Source organism: Rutidosis leptorrhynchoides, chromosome 2 (genome assembly GCF_046630445.1).
Source record: "Rutidosis leptorrhynchoides isolate AG116_Rl617_1_P2 chromosome 2, CSIRO_AGI_Rlap_v1, whole genome shotgun sequence".
Taxonomy (NCBI): domain Eukaryota; kingdom Viridiplantae; phylum Streptophyta; class Magnoliopsida; order Asterales; family Asteraceae; genus Rutidosis; species Rutidosis leptorrhynchoides.
This window is the reverse complement of record NC_092334.1, coordinates 640,504,804-640,522,948: the sequence shown is the minus strand read 5'-3', so window position 1 is coordinate 640,522,948 and position 18,145 is coordinate 640,504,804. Positions and strand designations below refer to the sequence as shown.

The 18,145-nt window shown below is 34.5% G+C and overlaps 2 protein-coding genes across 2 annotated transcripts; both read right to left on the bottom strand.

The window, feature by feature from the left end:
- Window positions 1-10,778: 10,778 nt before the first annotated feature.
- LOC139893713 (uncharacterized) lies at window positions 10,779-12,859 on the bottom strand. The gene has a single exon (XM_071876888.1). It carries the CDS (start codon window positions 12,784-12,786, stop codon window positions 10,897-10,899), a length of 1,890 nt encoding a protein of 629 aa, XP_071732989.1. The 5' UTR covers window positions 12,787-12,859; the 3' UTR covers window positions 10,779-10,896.
- A 795-nt stretch (window positions 12,860-13,654) lies between these two features.
- Window positions 13,655-17,331, bottom strand: LOC139890126 (choline/ethanolaminephosphotransferase 1-like). Its single transcript, XM_071873025.1, has 17 exons — window positions 17,152-17,331; window positions 16,801-16,851; window positions 16,586-16,663; window positions 16,221-16,296; window positions 16,087-16,109; window positions 15,898-15,998; window positions 15,718-15,812; window positions 15,544-15,612; window positions 15,384-15,453; window positions 15,179-15,242; window positions 15,058-15,098; window positions 14,882-14,966; window positions 14,654-14,716; window positions 14,183-14,241; window positions 14,032-14,084; window positions 13,840-13,912; window positions 13,655-13,765 (listed from the first exon to the last, which is right to left on the bottom strand). Exons 1-17 carry the CDS (start codon window positions 17,329-17,331, stop codon window positions 13,744-13,746), a joined length of 1,203 nt encoding a protein of 400 aa, XP_071729126.1. The 3' UTR covers window positions 13,655-13,743.
- Window positions 17,332-18,145: the final 814 nt, after the last annotated feature.

Genomic DNA, 18,145 nt, shown 5'->3' with positions numbered 1-18,145 from the left:
ATAAGTTCGCTCAATTCTTGCTTCCATCTTGCAGATGTAACACATGCATTCTTTCGCAGTACCAACACAACCAGCTTTCTCTCTTTCTTGTTTCTCACTTTCAGTTTCTTCTTCGGTCTTAGGCATTCTAACAACGTTAGCATGATTTTCATCATCAGAAAATACTGTCCAATCACAACCTTCGTCTGAATATGTTGCAATTAAGCCTTTTGCTTTATCATTTCTGATAGTATCACCGCTCGTTGTTTCAACTGGCACATTAACCTTTGTCTTATTATACTGATTGTGAAATGGGTTGTGAAAACCAGTTTTCTGTGGCCTGGTACATGTTCTTTTGAAGTGTCCTAACTCATTGCAATTAAAACATCTCACTTTCGACATATCAAAACCTAACTTAGTATCTCTAGTAACACCTAAGCTCTGTTGACCTGTCCTTTTCAGAAATTTCTTCGCTCGTCTAATCACACTACCCATAGCCCAGAGGATATCCATCTTTTCAAGTTCATCCTCATCAATCTGCTCATAATCTTCTGCTTCTAAATGAGCATTACCAATTTGACCACCAACCATTTCATTATAAGAATTAACTACCAAAGCAACTAAAGCCATATCTTCCTCTACAACTGAAAGGGGCCTAGTTCTTAAATTCTCAGTGTTGAGAACTACAGTTTTTGGCTCCTGTCTAATGGTGGACTGATTTGTATTACTAGGCTTATTTACTTGGGTTGGAAACATCACATTTTGAGCAGGTTGTGATCTATTTACAGCACTCTCATTAGAAACAAACGCTGTTTGTAGGGGAGCATGAACATTGCTCAATCCAGAAGTACCAGCTTTGTAAATTATAGGACTCTGTTGACCCTCAAGACGTTTCTTCTTGGTTTCCATATCCAAGTCCTTTACCATCAATTTTGATGTGAATTTATCTAGGGTCAGTGATTCACCAGCAGACGAAGCTCTGTCTTCTATCTGTTCAATAAACGCATCCCACTTGTGTGGTAAACCATCTGTTAATTGTTTGATAGCTTTCTGTTCTGTAACTTCTACACCTAAGTTACCCAATTCAGAGACAAGATGACGATAGCGAATGATTGTCTCTTCTAACGTTTCATGACTTAGAGCAGCAAACCTTTTCCATTCACTTTTGATTACTTTAGCTTTCTTTTCACGATACGCCTTATTTCCTTCGACACCTATCTTAATAGCATTCCAAAGAGAATATGAAGTTAAGTGCATTTGATATTGATGATAAATATCACCGTCTAAACCCTGGGTCAATTGAGCATAACATCTACATTCTAAGGCATATGTTTCTTTTTCTGTCACGCTATAATCTTCATACTTTTTACTATTACCATCAGTACCTAAAGGCTCTTTATATTCATGTTGTATCAAATCCCACATTCTAGGATCAAGGCCTCAAATGTAATTCATGAACCTAGCCCTCCATCTAATGTAATCATTTGTATTATCAAGTCTAGGAGCACGATTGGCACTGCCTGATTCACTATCAGATAGTAAAATGTTTTGAACGCCGGAAGTAATTGCCATTGCCTGATCAGACATTTTAAATTTTGATTAAGGTTGAATCTGATCCTAAGTCGGTCGACTGTTGGTGACAGTCGGTCGATGAACAGATACAGTCGGTCGATGAACAGATACAGTCGGTCGATGAACAACTACAGTCGGTCGACTGTCAATGATTACTTGGTCGAAGTTCTGTTTACATTTAGGCAAATGGTAGTACTTTTTCAATCGGTCGATGTTCCTTCAATCGGTCGGTTTAGTACTTAAGTCGGTCGGTTTACAACTTAAGTCGGTCGGTTTATAATATGTCGGTCGGTTTAAAGACAATCGGTCGAACTAATGACAATCGGTCGAAATACACGAAAATCGGTCGATTGTCTCCTAAGTCGGTCGACTGTACTTTCTTTCAGAGTCAGAATCAAAACCGAAGGTTTAACGTAAAAGTATACAAAATTCAATCCAAAACCAATTTTTTTTTTGCCCAAAAATATACCAAGAACTCGTTTAAAACAATTGATTCAGCAACCATGCTCTGATACCACTTTGTAGACGCTGAGAGAGAGAATCTTAGAATCAACCTAACACGATCTAGAGGCGGAATAACAATAGAAAGAGCTTAAACGAATATCTATGGGTTTTCGGGTTCGTACAAGTCAAACCAAGACTAGATCTTGATAAACACGAAGCCTAGACTGACATTCTGTGGTATTTGGACATGAAGATTGAGAGAGACTCGACCAAGAAGTGTTTTTCGTGTGTGTATAATGTTCTAAGTTGTTTACTAAATTAATGAAGATTAATTAGGCTTAAATACCTCAGTTCCTATGTCGGTCGACAGTGAATGACAGTCGGTCGACTGACCATGTCAGTCGGCCGACTGTCGAGTAATATTACGAATTATATTTAAACGTTTACAAATATAAAATAACACATCGACAATCAACGTTTAACAATATTACAGGTTACAACATGATCGAATAAAACGTTAAAGTTCATGGAACTAGGGATTACAAAATATGCACTAACACCAAGCATCGAGCCGAAGGATCACCAGCACCAATACCAACGCAGAAGGTAAAACTAACCACATTACATAACACTTAGATGAAAATTTTAAGAAAACTACCATTTTTTTATAGAAGTGTCAATCTTGACCCGTTTACTTATGAATGAGTTGATGTGAGATATCTTTTATTTATAAATAGGTCATTTAAACAGAAAAAGTTAGAAAATTTAGATTCTAAAGTACGGGTCAAATGGATCAAATACTATCTTTTTAGCATTGTTGTAAAATTCGGTTGAGTCGGCCGACGCTTCTGTTTGGGGACTAGCCCATGCCATTTTGCCCAAAAACACCTAAATATCAGTCAATTCTAGGGTCAACATCGGTCAAAGTCGGGCTGAGTCGAACAAAGTCAGTGTTGGTCAAAATCTTAATATGTTTTAAAATTGGATTTTGTGCCCTATATTTTATCATTTTATGAGTGATATATTATGTTTAATAGTATACGTTTAATTTGATTATCAGTAAAAGTTAATGTTGGTCAACGCCCGACTTGTCCCCGACTCCTCCCTCCAAGGTCTTTACCGACTCGTCCCTAGCTCGCGACTTTTACAACTTTGCTTTTTAGTATATAAATCTCATAAACAGGATTACATAATTTTGCATCACTCAGAAAGCTAATATGAGGTAAAAAACCATGAATAGGATTACGTAAGGCAACAAGGACTAGCAGAGTCAATTTTTAGGGACATGAGGGTCGGGTTTGGTAAATGGGAATTTGATCCAATGAAGATAGAGAACCCGTTTCCGAATCACGAGGGGAGTGTTCATATATGGCAAGGAGATGAAGATGGTTTTGTACCCGTAATTTTACAGAGATACATAGCCAAAAAGCTACCGTGGATTCATTACCATGAGTTACCTGGTGTTGGCCATTTGTTACCAAACCATGATGGTAATAAAGAAGCCATTTTAAAGTCACTTCTGATTCGGGAATACTAGTAATTATGGTATTCTGATGGTAAGTTACTCCGTTCTTGTTTTTAGTTGATTACTTCAAACCAAATAGTATATCAAATGTGCTCCATATTATATGTTCAACAACATTGTAAATCAACATATTTCATAATCATTTGCGGGTAAATTTGTTTATTTTTGGCTCTATTTTTGGGCCAACAACAAGCGTCGATTTATTGGCGTCTTGACTGCCGTTTAGAGCCTAAAGTGAATCCCAGGCTGGTTTTAAAACCCATGAAAATTTGATTCTACCATTTTCATGGCGTCTCAATTTTATTTTTATTTTTATTTTTATTTTAATTTTTTTTATACAAAAAAAAAAAAAAGAAACTTTTTACTCATTGGCCGGAGGTCCACTCGGAAGCAATCTCTTTATTCATCGAATAGAGAGAGGGATGACTTTCTCTACTTTCTGGGTAGAGAAAGGGCTTGTTTCTATTCTCGGATAGGGGAAAGATTGTCTACATCTCACCTCCCCCATACACCACTCATTTGTGGTATTGGGTTTTGTTGTTGTTGTTGTTGTTTGTCACATATGATATCGGGTAACATCCTCTAATTTTACTAAAATGAAAAGGAAATTTCCTAACAACATCCCTTAGGGTTATTAACATGCTTTAAATACTTGTAAACAGCGGTTACATATTCACTTTAACGTGACGGTTATTGAATTGTACAAGGATTTAAAGCACGTTAATGACAACCTGTCATTAGAAAATATCCAGATGAATATGGTTGAGATTGTCGAACAGGAAAGTCATCAATGGTGTATTCAAACTGTACGTTCAATTTAAAGCATTCTAATTTTTGTAGTTTCAAAATAATCAAGAAACGAAACAGTAATTACTACTCCAAACATCAAGAAATTAAACGACCCAGATGAGATTTTGATCAGTCCAACTTGACCCGGCCCATTTTAACATGCACTACCAAGGTTCAGATTCGTTCCAAATCTACTTCTTTTTTGTTTTGCCAACTTTACTAGCAGTCTTAACTTTACTGCGTAATTTGTCAATCCTTTTTATTTTCCTTTGTTGACGCAACATTTGCAACCACTGCATTTTAACTCCCGGTTTTCCTCCACCATCTTTCTTACTTGCACTATTATGCGTTTTCGGTACAATACTTTTAGACTTGTCGGTTTTCTTCGACGGCTTACTCGAATGTTTCAAAAACCCGCCCACAAGATTTGTCAACTGACTTTTCTTATTTTCATCTCCTTTCTTGTTTTTATCTCCTACTTTTTCATCTGCTTTCTTGTTTTTATCCCCTACTTTGAGAACCAAAGCCTTTTTCGACATGCCCACGAGATCCTTCAACGGACTTTTTTTAGTTTTATTATCTCCTTTCTTGTTTTTATCGACTTTTTTGAGAACCAACGCCTTTTTCTCAACCTTCTTTACCGCTTGTTCTCCTAAAGCCTCTGCCTTCTTCTTCGTATTACCAATGGCTTTTTTAGCGTGTTTCCATATTGACTTCGTATCGACCTTTTTATGTTTGTCTTTTTCGCCGCCACCGTCATGGTGATGGTGATGATGATGGTGGTGGTGGTGGTGGTGGAAGATGACGGATAATTTGTCTTTAAGTTTTTTAAACTGCCCGACTTGATTGTTCGTCAGTTTTTTCAAATCTCTCATTTTGTGACCCTTTTTAGGAACTATCTTTTTTGAAACCGACCCTGAAGAACTATGATCCTGAGTTCTAACTGCTTTATTCTCTTTCTCTGTTTTCTTCTGTGGTTCCTTCTTATTACTCCCTTTTTGACCCTTTGTAGAAACCGGTTTCTTTGATTTTGTAACCGAAGATGCGTTTGAGCTACTCACGTTTAAACTCTCATCCTGACTTGAAACTGAGTTCCTGTCGCTCTCACTTTTCGTTTTCAGTACTTTCTTATTACCCATTTTGACACCCTTTTTCGGAAGCGTTTTCACCGATATTGACCCGGAAGATTTGTTTGAGCTATTCATGTAAGGACTTTGATCCTCACTATAATCCGAGTACGTTTCACTTTCACTGTCACTCACACTCTCACTATCAGTCTCTTCATTGTCCGTACTAACGCTTGATCCCGAGTACACGCTTTCACTGTCACTAGGACTAGTTGAATCTTGTTCACTTTGACTTTCGCTTTGACTTTGACTTTCAGTTTGACTTTGACTCTGATTTAAACTCTGGGATTTCAAACTTGAGGAATAGTTTGAGCTTGAAACTGGACTGTCCGAAAGAGACTGGCTTTTATAAGAAACTAATCTTTTCGGGTCAACCACCTCATGTGTCCCTCGAATTTCTTTATGATGATCGAGTTCCTCCTTATCTTTATACGTTTTACCATGATATTCTCTCCTTGTATTTTCAGATTCTTGAACTTCACCGCGATGTCTGGCTTGAACTTCGGCTTCAACGAGTGGGCCCCACCTTGCGTTTTCAGATTCTTGAACTTCACCGCGATGTCTGGCTTGAACTTCGGCTTCAACGAGTGGGCCCCACCTTGTTTTTTCAGACTTTTGAACTTCACTGTGGTGTCTTTCTTGAACTGTGGATTCAACGGGTGGGCCCCACCTTGTGTTTTCAGATTCTTGAACTTCACTGTGGTGTCTTGCATGAACTGTGGATTCAACGGGTAGGCCCCACCTTGTGTTTTCAGATTCTTGAACTTCACTGTGGTGTCTTGCTTGAAATGCGGATTCAACGGGTGGGCCCCACCTTGTGTTTTCAGATTCTTGAACTTCACTATGGTGTCTGGCTTGAAATGCGGATTCAACGGGTGGGCTCCACAATTGGGTCGTCTGCATTTTATCCAGTGGTTCGGTCCTTATCTGACTTGACTCATTCCTACGTGAAGGATGATAATCGTTTGCAGCTTTATTCATTTTTGAAGTGAATCCAGTACCATGAAAGAGATTATAACTTTCCTCTGTCATATGATCATGCTGATTTCCTTGACCGACATTTTCACCTGGTCGATTCATTGTTTGACTACTTGGCAACTTCATATTGACAGGTCTCATATCAAACGGTTGACGTTGCAGGGTGAACTCATTAATGGATCCTGCTGAATTGTCATGCCATTGAAGGGCCATGTCTCCAGGTTTGCAAGACCGTTGACTTGTGGTGCCACTATCGGGATCATGTCTACCCAAACCAAAAATTTCAGTTTGACTCGGTCCACTTTCAGAATAATTGTCGAAAAAGTCAACTCGTTTGGCTGCTTCTTGCAAAGACGAAATACACGATTCGATTCGTAGGATTTTAGCAGAGGCTTCTCTAGATATTGGATCCTCTTTATCACTTAAATTAGTCAAATGTAATGGATTAAAAGAGTCAACTGGCGAAGAACTGTTTGATGAACAAGTCAAACCTCCTAATCCACTCGGCTCATATTCATCTTCCCAACTTCTTTTACGATTTTGCGTTTGATATCTGTTCGTAAAAACCCCACCATCTCGAAAGCTTGTCTCTTTAGTCAACTGGTTGACCTTTGGTTTCAGGCATACGCGACACCGTTTTAGTTTGACATTGAATTCACCTGGTGAGATGCTTGATGACTGCCCATAAGAAAACTCTAGATTTTTCGACTCACCAAAATTCCCGTCACCGGTTAACAAGTCAAAGGGCTGGTTCGTATTCGGGACCTCTTTCGTGCTTTGACCAACTCCTTCAAAGCTTATTGGTGAATTTTCCAGAGAAAAAAAAGGTTGCAGTTTTAGTTTGTCGCGGGATTGATCTTGTTCCATTGACCATATGCTATTAGATGGTCTAAATTGAGTACCTATTATCTGATAAAACGTATTACTGTTCTAGTTCGTATTCGTATATTAATTACAAAAAGAGAATAAAAAAGATTACAGCAGGCGGTTTTTTAAGTAGAATACCTTTGCATGCGCCTCGAATGCTTTATCCGCAGCAGCATTTAGTAAATTCAATAGCAGTCGTCTTGCGTTATCATCCAACTGTTTCACAAGAAATAAAAAAATGTGTTAACTCATTTAACAGTACAGGACGCTTACAAAAAGTATACGTGGGTAAAACGGTTAAATGGATGGAGTTTTCTCCGTTCAGGCTGCTACTCTTTGAAGAGTAGTAATTTAATTAAGATGTACGCGACCTTATCCCGTGACCGTTATAGACCCTTCATATGCCAATGTGGGGTTTGAACATAAGACCTCTTGTGAGTATATAAGAACATATAAGAACCCTCAACGAGTAGACTATTTGAGATGGTTAAATGCATATAAGTAGCAAACATTATAAATAACCCGAAAAATCAACCATATCATTCAAAAAAAAATATATATATATATAAATATTCAACAGTTTTTCCAATCTTTCTTTTTCATAAAATTTTGCAGTAACCCTGCTTTCTGTGAAAATTATTCATAGATGATAGATACACACATATGTTTGCATATAGATATAGTTTATACTTGCCACACATTTGAACCCAATTTCAAAACTAAATCAATAATAATCATATGTACCTGTTACATACCACGTCTTAAAATATATCATCTTAATGTTGAATCAATTAATGACGATAACTAAATTTGTATAAATTATAATACTACAAATTAGACCCTTACATTTTCGAAGCCTGTATCTTCTAAACAATGTTCATCTTTTACAAGAAGCCTGTATAATCTCCGCAAAGCGAGTAGTTCCGCTTGCAGATCCATCATTTCTGGCTACAAATCTGCAGAAAACAAATGATGGAAAATTGTTATTTAACAAATCATATTCTATTCTTCACATGATTGAGGGGGGAAAATAGTAAATTCACGGCGGGAGAATGTAACGGTTGTAATTACAAAAACAATATTTGTGGAATCAGATTACAAAAAAGTTGTTGAATTTCATTTACCTTTTAGTAACAAAAAGATGATAGCGATCATGTAATATCGCAGAAACAAATGTGCAGGTACTCGAAATTCTGTTTTTTACTTTTACTTTTCTGTTTCAAGGTTTCAACAACTTTGATAACTGCCGCCATCCCTTTTGATAAATATAAAGTTTCATTTTGACCCTTTGACTATCATGTAATATATGTTGAATCCCACAATTTTGACAAAATGGTTTATGCCTAAATCGAGTTATTGGGTAAAACAGACATTTGAATGGTTTTATGTTTATAATGAAAACTAAAAAGGAAAAACGAATTACGTACCATGTCATGGTTTTAACTAATTTCAACCAAATATGTATCGACTTTTTCTCAGGATACGAGTCTAGAACCTAAAATTAATTATGAAGAAACTTGTTACGATTTTATATTAAGCATCTCTCTTATATGTGAGTGTTCACTCTTCACAAATCTCTTGATCTATAACAATAGCAATCTATCTATAGTTTCTATTAAAATCCATAATGATGATGTCATTATTAAGCTCATTCTTTTGTTAAAAAAAATCAAAAAATAAAAGAAAAAAAATCTAATTATGGTGGGTGATGTAATTAACATAAATAATTTTGAATTAAAAATAAATTTTATTAATTAATTAATATTATTAAATATTATTAATAATTATTTTAATTATTAAAATTAAATAATTTTAAATTATTTTAATTAATTATTTAGAATTGAGTTCGAGAAGGTATAAAAGCTAGGCAGAAGAAACCAATTCTAAATTTATATTTTTAATGTACACTTTTAAAATAAAATGACAATCAATATTATCTCTTATGATTTGATGTGAATTGTTTAATATGCATTTTAGGTGTTTGATTAAATGTTCAGCTGACGAGCTTCTTAGTCGGACTCTATGATTCCACATGTCATTAAACTAAATGACTTTAGCATTTACGTTCACGAGAAGGTATAAAAGCTAGGCAGAAGAAAACCAATTCTAAATTTATATTTTAATTTACACTTTTAAAATAAAATGACAACCAATATTATCTCTTATGATTTGATGTGGATTGTTTAATATGCATTTTAGGTGTTTGATTAAATGTTCAGCTGACGAGCTTCTTAGTCGGACTCTATGATTCCACAGGTCATTAAACTAAATGACTTTAGCATTTACGTTCACGAGAAGGTATAAAAGCTAGGCAGAAGAAAACCAATTCTAAATTTATATTTTAATTTACACTTTTAAAATAAAATGACAATCAATATTATCTCTTATGATTGGATGTAGATTGTTTAATATGCATTTTAGGTGTTTGATTAAATGTTCAGCTGACGAGCTTCTTATTCGGACTCTGTGATTCCACGGGTCATTAAACTAAATGACTTTAGCATTTACGTTCACTTAATACCTAAAACATATCATTAAACTATTTCGTTTAAACAAACCCGTGATTTCACGGGTCATTTCACTAGTTAATATATATTTCGTGAGTGTTTGACGTGAAGTTCGTTTATGTTCATGTGTTTAGTTTAATGAACGAATATGAACATGATTTTTTTTTTTTTTTTTTGTTTAGTTGAATAAACGAACATGGCATATCTTTCGTTTGTTCACTTATACGGAGTATTAAATTTGGGTATGTTTGTTAAAGTCCATTCGTTTTTTTTTTTTTTTTTTTTTTTTTTTTTTTGAGAAAGGCATCACTATATTGCTTGAAAAACAAAATGGAACAACAGAACTAGCAAGCGACATATAGAACCCGCAAGCTAGAAACACGATACACAACACAAAAACTACACAACTCGCACAAGAGCTAAACTAGGATGCTAAGGTAGCAGCAACGATCAAATCCTAAGCAAAATTGTGCACACTACAACAACTAGTATATGTACATACATCTAGAACCAGCTGAGTTTTCACATATGCAAATTATAACTAGTGATAATGACTCAAAAATAGCCTAATGAGTATGGTATTACAAGTTGTCGTTTTCGATGACTGTTTAGATTGCAAAAAATGCTTTATATTCTTATGCATACATAATTCCACATACGCAACACGCATAACAAAACAGTAGAAAAACCTCCAGATACATACATTTACTAAAGAAATGAGTCAATAATGACACTGTAAGTAGGGAGGAATGATGCAGGCAGTAACAAAACAGTGCAAAAACCTTCAGACATACAGTTTATTAAATATGTTCATAAAATAATAAAACTTTGCTTCTTCATAACTCACAACATTGAAGCAATAACATACTAACAAAGAAGATGGTTAGCTACACATCATTCAACCACGAAAAATATAAGAAATACTTCAAATTTGTGAACTGATTTTGTAGAAACATGATTCAACTATCACAAATTCAAACAAATGAAGCCAAAAGGATAATTGCTACTGATTTCTGCTTCCTAGATTTTGTATTTACAATATTCATTTCTCATTACTCAAACACGCAATCACTTTCTTAGTTTCTCTTGGAACTAATGAGCATATCCGTTAAGTTTCCATCAAGTATTTTGGCACTAACCTACCTATCAACTCAGTCAACGTATTCTTCAATGAACCGTTTGCTATATGATTCACTAATAGTGTTAAGGTAGAAACATCAAGTGAGTAACTTCTTCCTTCCATTTCATGTAAAAGCATCTCTACATCATCATAGTATTTATTTTTTAAATATCCTTGAAGAAGAAGTCTGTACGTAACATTATCCGGCGGGCAACCACCCTCACCCATTTTTAGAAACAACTTCTTTGCATCACTTGGTAGACCTTCCTTACAAAGAGAACTAATTCTCACATTATATGTATGAATATCAGGTTTCAAGCCTTTATTACTTAGGTCCTCAAACAAAACCCTTGTGATATCAAACTTCTCACATTTGCTTGCACCGTCAATCAAGATGTTATACACAACAATATCTGAATTGAGCTTGCTTTTACCCATTAACTTGAACAAAGAGAATGCATCTTCAACCAGATTGTTACTGCAAAGACCCTTTAAGATTATTCTATAAGTTGTATAATCGGGAAGTTGACCTTGTACAATCTCATCAAAGAGTTTGCGAGCATCCGAACAACGCCCAACACTAAACAATCCCTGTATCATGCAGTTGTAAGTGACTATATTACGTTTCAAACCTATTCTTGCCATTTCAGAAAACATATCCATGGCCTTGTCTATCATCATATTCTTACAATACCCATTTATTAAGCTATTGTAAGTGACAACATTAGGGATCAGACATCTAAGTGTCATTGAATCAAAAGTTGCTTTTGCTTTTCTCATTTCACCTCGTAAACAGTAACCATCAATAAGTGAATTGTATGTTACAACGTCAGGAACCTTTCCTCTCTCAAACATGATGTTGATAACATCCTGTGCTTCATCTACTTTACCATCTTTGCAAAATGCATCCACTAATAAATTGTAAGTTTGCACATCTAAGGAGATCCTTTCATCCTCCATTTCTTTTAGTATGTTACAAACCTCATCCAAACGACCTAAGTTACAGAGACCATGAATCAAACAGTTGTATGTAATGACATCTGGTAGAATCCCTTTGCGAAACACCATCTCTTTAAAAAGATCAAAAGCATCATCAATCATTTTGTCTTTGCAAAGACTGTCAATGATGGTGTTATATGCAACGACATCAGCTTTGTGACCTCTTTCATTCATTAGCCTAAACAAAGCAATAGCAGTAACATTGTTTCCAATCTTACAAAGTCCCTTAATCATTGTGCTATACATAACTACATTAGGTTCACAAAGATTCAGTCTGATAATCTTTTTAAAGAATATCTCAGCTTCAAGAATCCTATCTTCAATAACAAGTCCATTCAAGAGTGTACTAAAAATGAACACATCTGGTACGATGGCTTGTCTGAAGCAAATACCTAGAAGTGCAAAACCGTCATTGGTACGGTGCAAGTGGCAACAACACTTCATAGAAATACTAATAGTGTACTTATCAAGAGGAACACCAATTGAACACATGCGTTTAAAAAGATCAAGTGAAGAAGAATAATGTTTCATTCTAGTGACAGCAGTCAACAAATGATTGAATTTAACCGCATAAGGCAAAGGACTTCTTTGAGTCATTTCATCAAACAGGTTGTAGGCATCAGTCAAGTTGTTAACTTTTTGATACCTAGATAGAGGGAGATCATCATAATCATCATATTTACTATGAATTGAGGAAGAAATGGAGTGGAGTGAAGCTGCTAAAAATGTACTATGAGGAGGAGGATCATATCGAAGACCTAATTGAAAGGAATATGAAAAAGGGGTTTCAAAGAATATGTTGGTAGCAGAACGATTACCTTTGAAGTTGATGAAAGCATTAACAGCAGAAGAAACATAATTTCTGCGATATATCGCCATTTCCTGCACAAGAAACGGATCAAAAACTGGTTCTCCCACCTAAAGAGTTGATTAGCTGGTTACCGTTATTCACAATTTCACTGCCCACTTCTATATTCATTGCAATCATTGTATTTTTTTTTTTTTGGGGTATATATATATATATATATATATATATATAAAATGATTGTTCGGTACTGAATTCTGGGCGGTGTACATATAATATACTCCGTACATTAAGAACGAAAAAGAGAGTGGTTGTGTTTGAACGAAAAAGTATGTCTGATTTACGTAATATTTTCCGCTAAAATATAGGGAAGATTGGTTGGTTATTTTCTGTTCTGCTAAGTGGGATTTACTACTTTTGGTGGTATTTCTTGAAGTTTTTATAATAATATAAATTGGTTATGGACTTATGGTTATGTTTATAATTGTTGAGGTTAGTAAACATATGGCAATTTAAATGAGCAAACACAAATATATTCGCATTGAGTTACACGCAAGTCTGAATTTTGTGTTAGGTAAAAATCAGTCTTGTTGATGCTGTTGTCTTCAACGACTGAGACTTTTTTTGTGACCTACAGAAGTGGTGATGATAAATTATCTTTAATTAGGCTTTAAGATAAGTCAATAGCCAATTATATCCAACTAAACAACCTTATCTGTGATATTAAATACTTTAACCTCAGTAATGATACAATTCTGACTACTTGAATTGTAGTATTATATAATGTCTCTGTTTCTTTAGCCATGTATTTACTTTTAGCAGATTTAAGCCTTGGAGGTTGCTTAGTCTTGTTGTATCTTGGAGGACATAATTAAAAGTTATAATGCAATTGCTGAACATTATTAAAAAATGAATATAAATTATAATGATCTTAAACAGTAAGAGGTTTATGCATTACTGAAACCTATTCGGTGTTGCAGTATGCGAATTGAAGCAGTCCTAAATGGATCTATGAGTAACGCTAACATGCTTCAAGCTTCTTTTCTTGTGATCCTGGCATTTTTAACACATAATCAGTTAGTCATAATATTGATAAAAAGTCAACAAGGTAATAGCATTTTGGTTACCTAAAACACGAAATTCCAAGAGCTGTTGTTATTTCCTGAATGACTGATGTTGCAAAGTGTAGATAGAGCGCGACTGTAGTGACAAAAACATTTATAAATCCGAGTAGTTTAAAACAAAATTTAAAATAAAAATAAAGTGAAATCATGCCAACAAAGTATAAGAGTGGTTAGATACTGTAACAACAATCATACCTGCATATACAAAGAAACCGAGAAGAACCCATTTCTCGTCCACCACACAACTTCTACCAAACAAAATTAAGTATCATTATTGATTAGACCATTAGAATTAGAAATTAGATATAACTGGTATGACAAATAGTTATAAAAAAATACTACATACCCATCATTTAACCAGCCAGTGAGTGAATTAGCAACGGCAAAAAGAAGATAAAACAGGGACTGCATAATAATTACCATAAAACACAAATCAATTGTTACATGCCGTGTCTGATATAACCATGTACTCTATGCATGGTAATATACTTGATGTATAATCAATATAAAGTCCAAAAAATTAATCTTAATATTCAATGAAATGTCATAAGCAATAGTCCAATACAACTCAAAACACCACAAGAAAGAATATATATATATAGTTTAATTGTTGAAAGAAGTTATTTTTTAATCAATTATTACGTTTGCTTAATTTGTTTTGCATGTGTCCATTCAGTTCTGAAAAGTTCCCCAGTCCAGTAACCATTCAATTTCGAAAGTTCCCCAATTCGTTTTGATTTGATTCTAAAAAACACGAACCGAACTAATCCCCATGCAATGATTATTTGGAAGATTTGGGTGACAGAATAAAACCTACCATGAACATGTTAGTGTTTAATCCCTTGGGTTCGTCACACAAGCGAGCTAATATCATCCTTCCCTGCTCAGAAGAAAACAGACAAAATAGATCATTATTTTTCCAGGCTTTTTAACATAGTAGATAGACATGATAAAATCAAGTTTATATTTATATTTATATTTATATAAATTAATTAATTAATATAATCTAAGAAGATTAGAGAATACAACAAAACTAAAGTCTTACCACTAGGAATCCAAATTGTAGTCCTATTCCCATAATTACAATATGTGGGTAGTTTCCAAATAGATTTATTGGAGACAAAAGATCCCTGCAAATAAAAAAGTGAAATGATCTTTAAATTTCATCCACATTACAAGGGATAGTTCAAAAGCGGAAATCGGATAATATTAGGTACATACCATAACCAAGCTCCGACCAATAGCATGATAAAGGGGACACTCTGGCATTATAGATTACAAAACATCATACGAGAACCTAAAGAATTTAAAAGAAAAAATATAAAATAAGTATCAACTTTACCATAGCCAAAGCTTTTAGCATGCTCTCATTTCTTGATTGTACAACCTTATAAACAGTGTGCACACTGAAATAAAAGGTAGAGAGCAAGTTAACAACTAAAAACGGTAACTTTTATAATGAGTAACCTGAGTTAAATTAGGAACAAGTAATTTTTTATGCTTAAGTATGCAATAAAAGGAGGAATTAAAAGAGGGGGAGGTTTTACTTGAAAGCAACAGTTGGTATAACAGCAAAAGCTAACATAAAAAACAAAGCAGTATTGCTTGTAGAAATTCCTGAAGCCAAAAATCTAAACATATGAATCAAGAAGCAATATAACACGAAATTTTTTTAACTGTACAAATTTGAAAGAGATAAAATTGTACCATTTACGTATGGAATCGAACTAAAGAGTGGGATAGACTTTCCAACATCTTGTGCCCACCATTCAGCACCTAATAAATAACTGGACTTGATGATTGCATTCAAGGTACAATTAAACTAATTGGGTACATAAAGAAACAGATAAATGCAAATTGTTGAGGTAAATAGAAACGAACCGACTATAGATGTAAAGAAATGTGCCATATATGTCAGCATGAGACCTTCTGTGGGCCCATTTATTACTGGAAGAACTAAGCTATTGGTGAAATAACTGCAATATTAAACCAATCAGATAGGTAAATGCTACAGTACCATTTTGATATGATATATTTTAAAGATATGTCCCAAGTACTCACTGTTCCCATGTCGCGACATAAAATGTAACGGCTGAAATCACGTAAAACCAAAATGTATTTCTTCCGCACATAACGGTGCTTGCGAAGGCTAAGGCTTCCAACTGAGTCATTCATTGTATAAGTACCCTGGACAGTGAATGTTGCACAATAACATAAAAACAAACTAAGCCACAAACAGGCTGGACATACCGCACACGCAAGTGCATCACATCCTGCAATTTAGTAAAACATATGGATGAATATCATTTGACACAAAACAGTATTAAAAAAAACATTAGGTATGAAAATGTATGATTTGTGTGTATGTATAATCAGTTAATTACCATGATCGAATAGTTCTCCCAATGGGGAAGTAGAATCGGTTCTTCTTGCTTGCTTTCCGTCAACAGCGTCAAATGTCTAGTATCAACATAAATGAAGTGTACAAAAATTACTTTAAAAAAAAAACGTAGATTATGAGCACATAAAAAAAATTCTTAAAAGATAATAATAACCTATTGCAAAAGGTTGTGGGGATCAACCAAAAGGCCTATGGCCTAATGGCTAGCGGTATGTGAGGGCCCCGTCAACCTATTGGTTGTGGGTTCAAGCCTCGTGAGAGGCATGTATATATATGTGTGATGTACATATATTATATGAGGTAAGTTAGTTGTGGTTCTAAATAAATTAATAAAATAATAATAATAACCTGGTATAAAAAGAGAAATAATCCATGAGCAAAATGAACCCATCTTGGTGGAGGCGAATCCAAATGAGGTGAGTATATCTAAAACATGCCCAACATTGCATTATCGATTATACAGAGTATATCAAAAACCGTAATAAGTAACGTGAACAGTAACTAATATCAGAAGCTAAGTAATTAGTACATCAGATAAAAAAGTTCTAAACTCGAACACTCACATAACCAAGCAAGGCAGAGGCTAGCAAGAACATAAATCCAGTAAGTGTGATCTGAATATAAAATTGTTAGCCAGAGATTAAAAACAAATATCACATTCTATATAAATATAATCAACCAATTCAAGATAAATAGTTGAAAAGAGGATGTTTACCACATTGGGTCTAGGGAGTCCACCATATGCAAAAACAGAAGAAGGCAACAAGATGTTAAAGTGTTGAACTCAATTGCAAAATACTTCACACTATAAAGGGTTTCCAATTTATAACACACGGGAAACAACGTAACCGGATAAGGTTTACCCTGTTCAAACTTCAAACTACGTAGGCGAGTATTTTTTTCCTCAGATGTACGATGGGTCCTGTAACCCGTTTTCGACCCTTTCCCCGACCACTGGCTAATCTAGTTAGAACCTCTTGGGTCACGGACCCCACTAGTTTGAAAATTTTTAGTAGAAAATACTCATTAAATTGTATAGGACACCTATGCAGGACCCATATATATTTTTCAAATTCATAGTTTTTCAAATTCATAGTTTTTATTTTAAACTGTATTGTATAGGACATCACTAAATATAACTACTCGGACCCCATATATCTTTCGAATTTGTAGCTTTTTGAAAGTAAACTACCACTAAAATAGCTTTCAAATATAATTAGTACTAAAAAAAATTTATGGGACCCCATTGAGTTATAATCTTGGAATCGCCCATGTCCCCGAATACCCAATATAATTATAATTATCATTATTGAAAAGAGCACTACTTACGGCATCCAAAGAGGGAAGAAAGTAACAAATTTAGTCCAAAATGGTTGTAGAACATATTTGGCAACATAAGAGTGATCAACTCCACTGTACTTGTGTCTACGAAGCTCATTGATACCATGAGCACCTATATATCCCATTACTGGGTCTATCTGAGGATCTGCAAGAATCATAAATCATATTTATCCAACTAAACAACCTAAAAGACAGCAATACTACACTTGCTTATCATCATCATCACCATAAAGAAAGATTGATTACTAATAGTAACCTATAGTTCTATATCAGTCTGCAATAGTCTCTCTGAAACATATTGGGTGAAAAAATAAATATATAAATAAATAAATGGTCATTGTCAAAGAAATATGAGTCAAATTTCTTAACTATTTTGGCTTACAAAAAAAGAAATTCTTATTCTTATTCTTAACTCTTCTAAAGTACATACACAAACATGCTTACTACCAAAAAACAAAAAACCAAAAAGAATTAATAATAACAATTACAGAGAGATAATCTTAAATCAAGCTATAAGTTTTGTACCTGAAGGTTATAGATCGATGAACAGAAAATCAAGAACCCTAG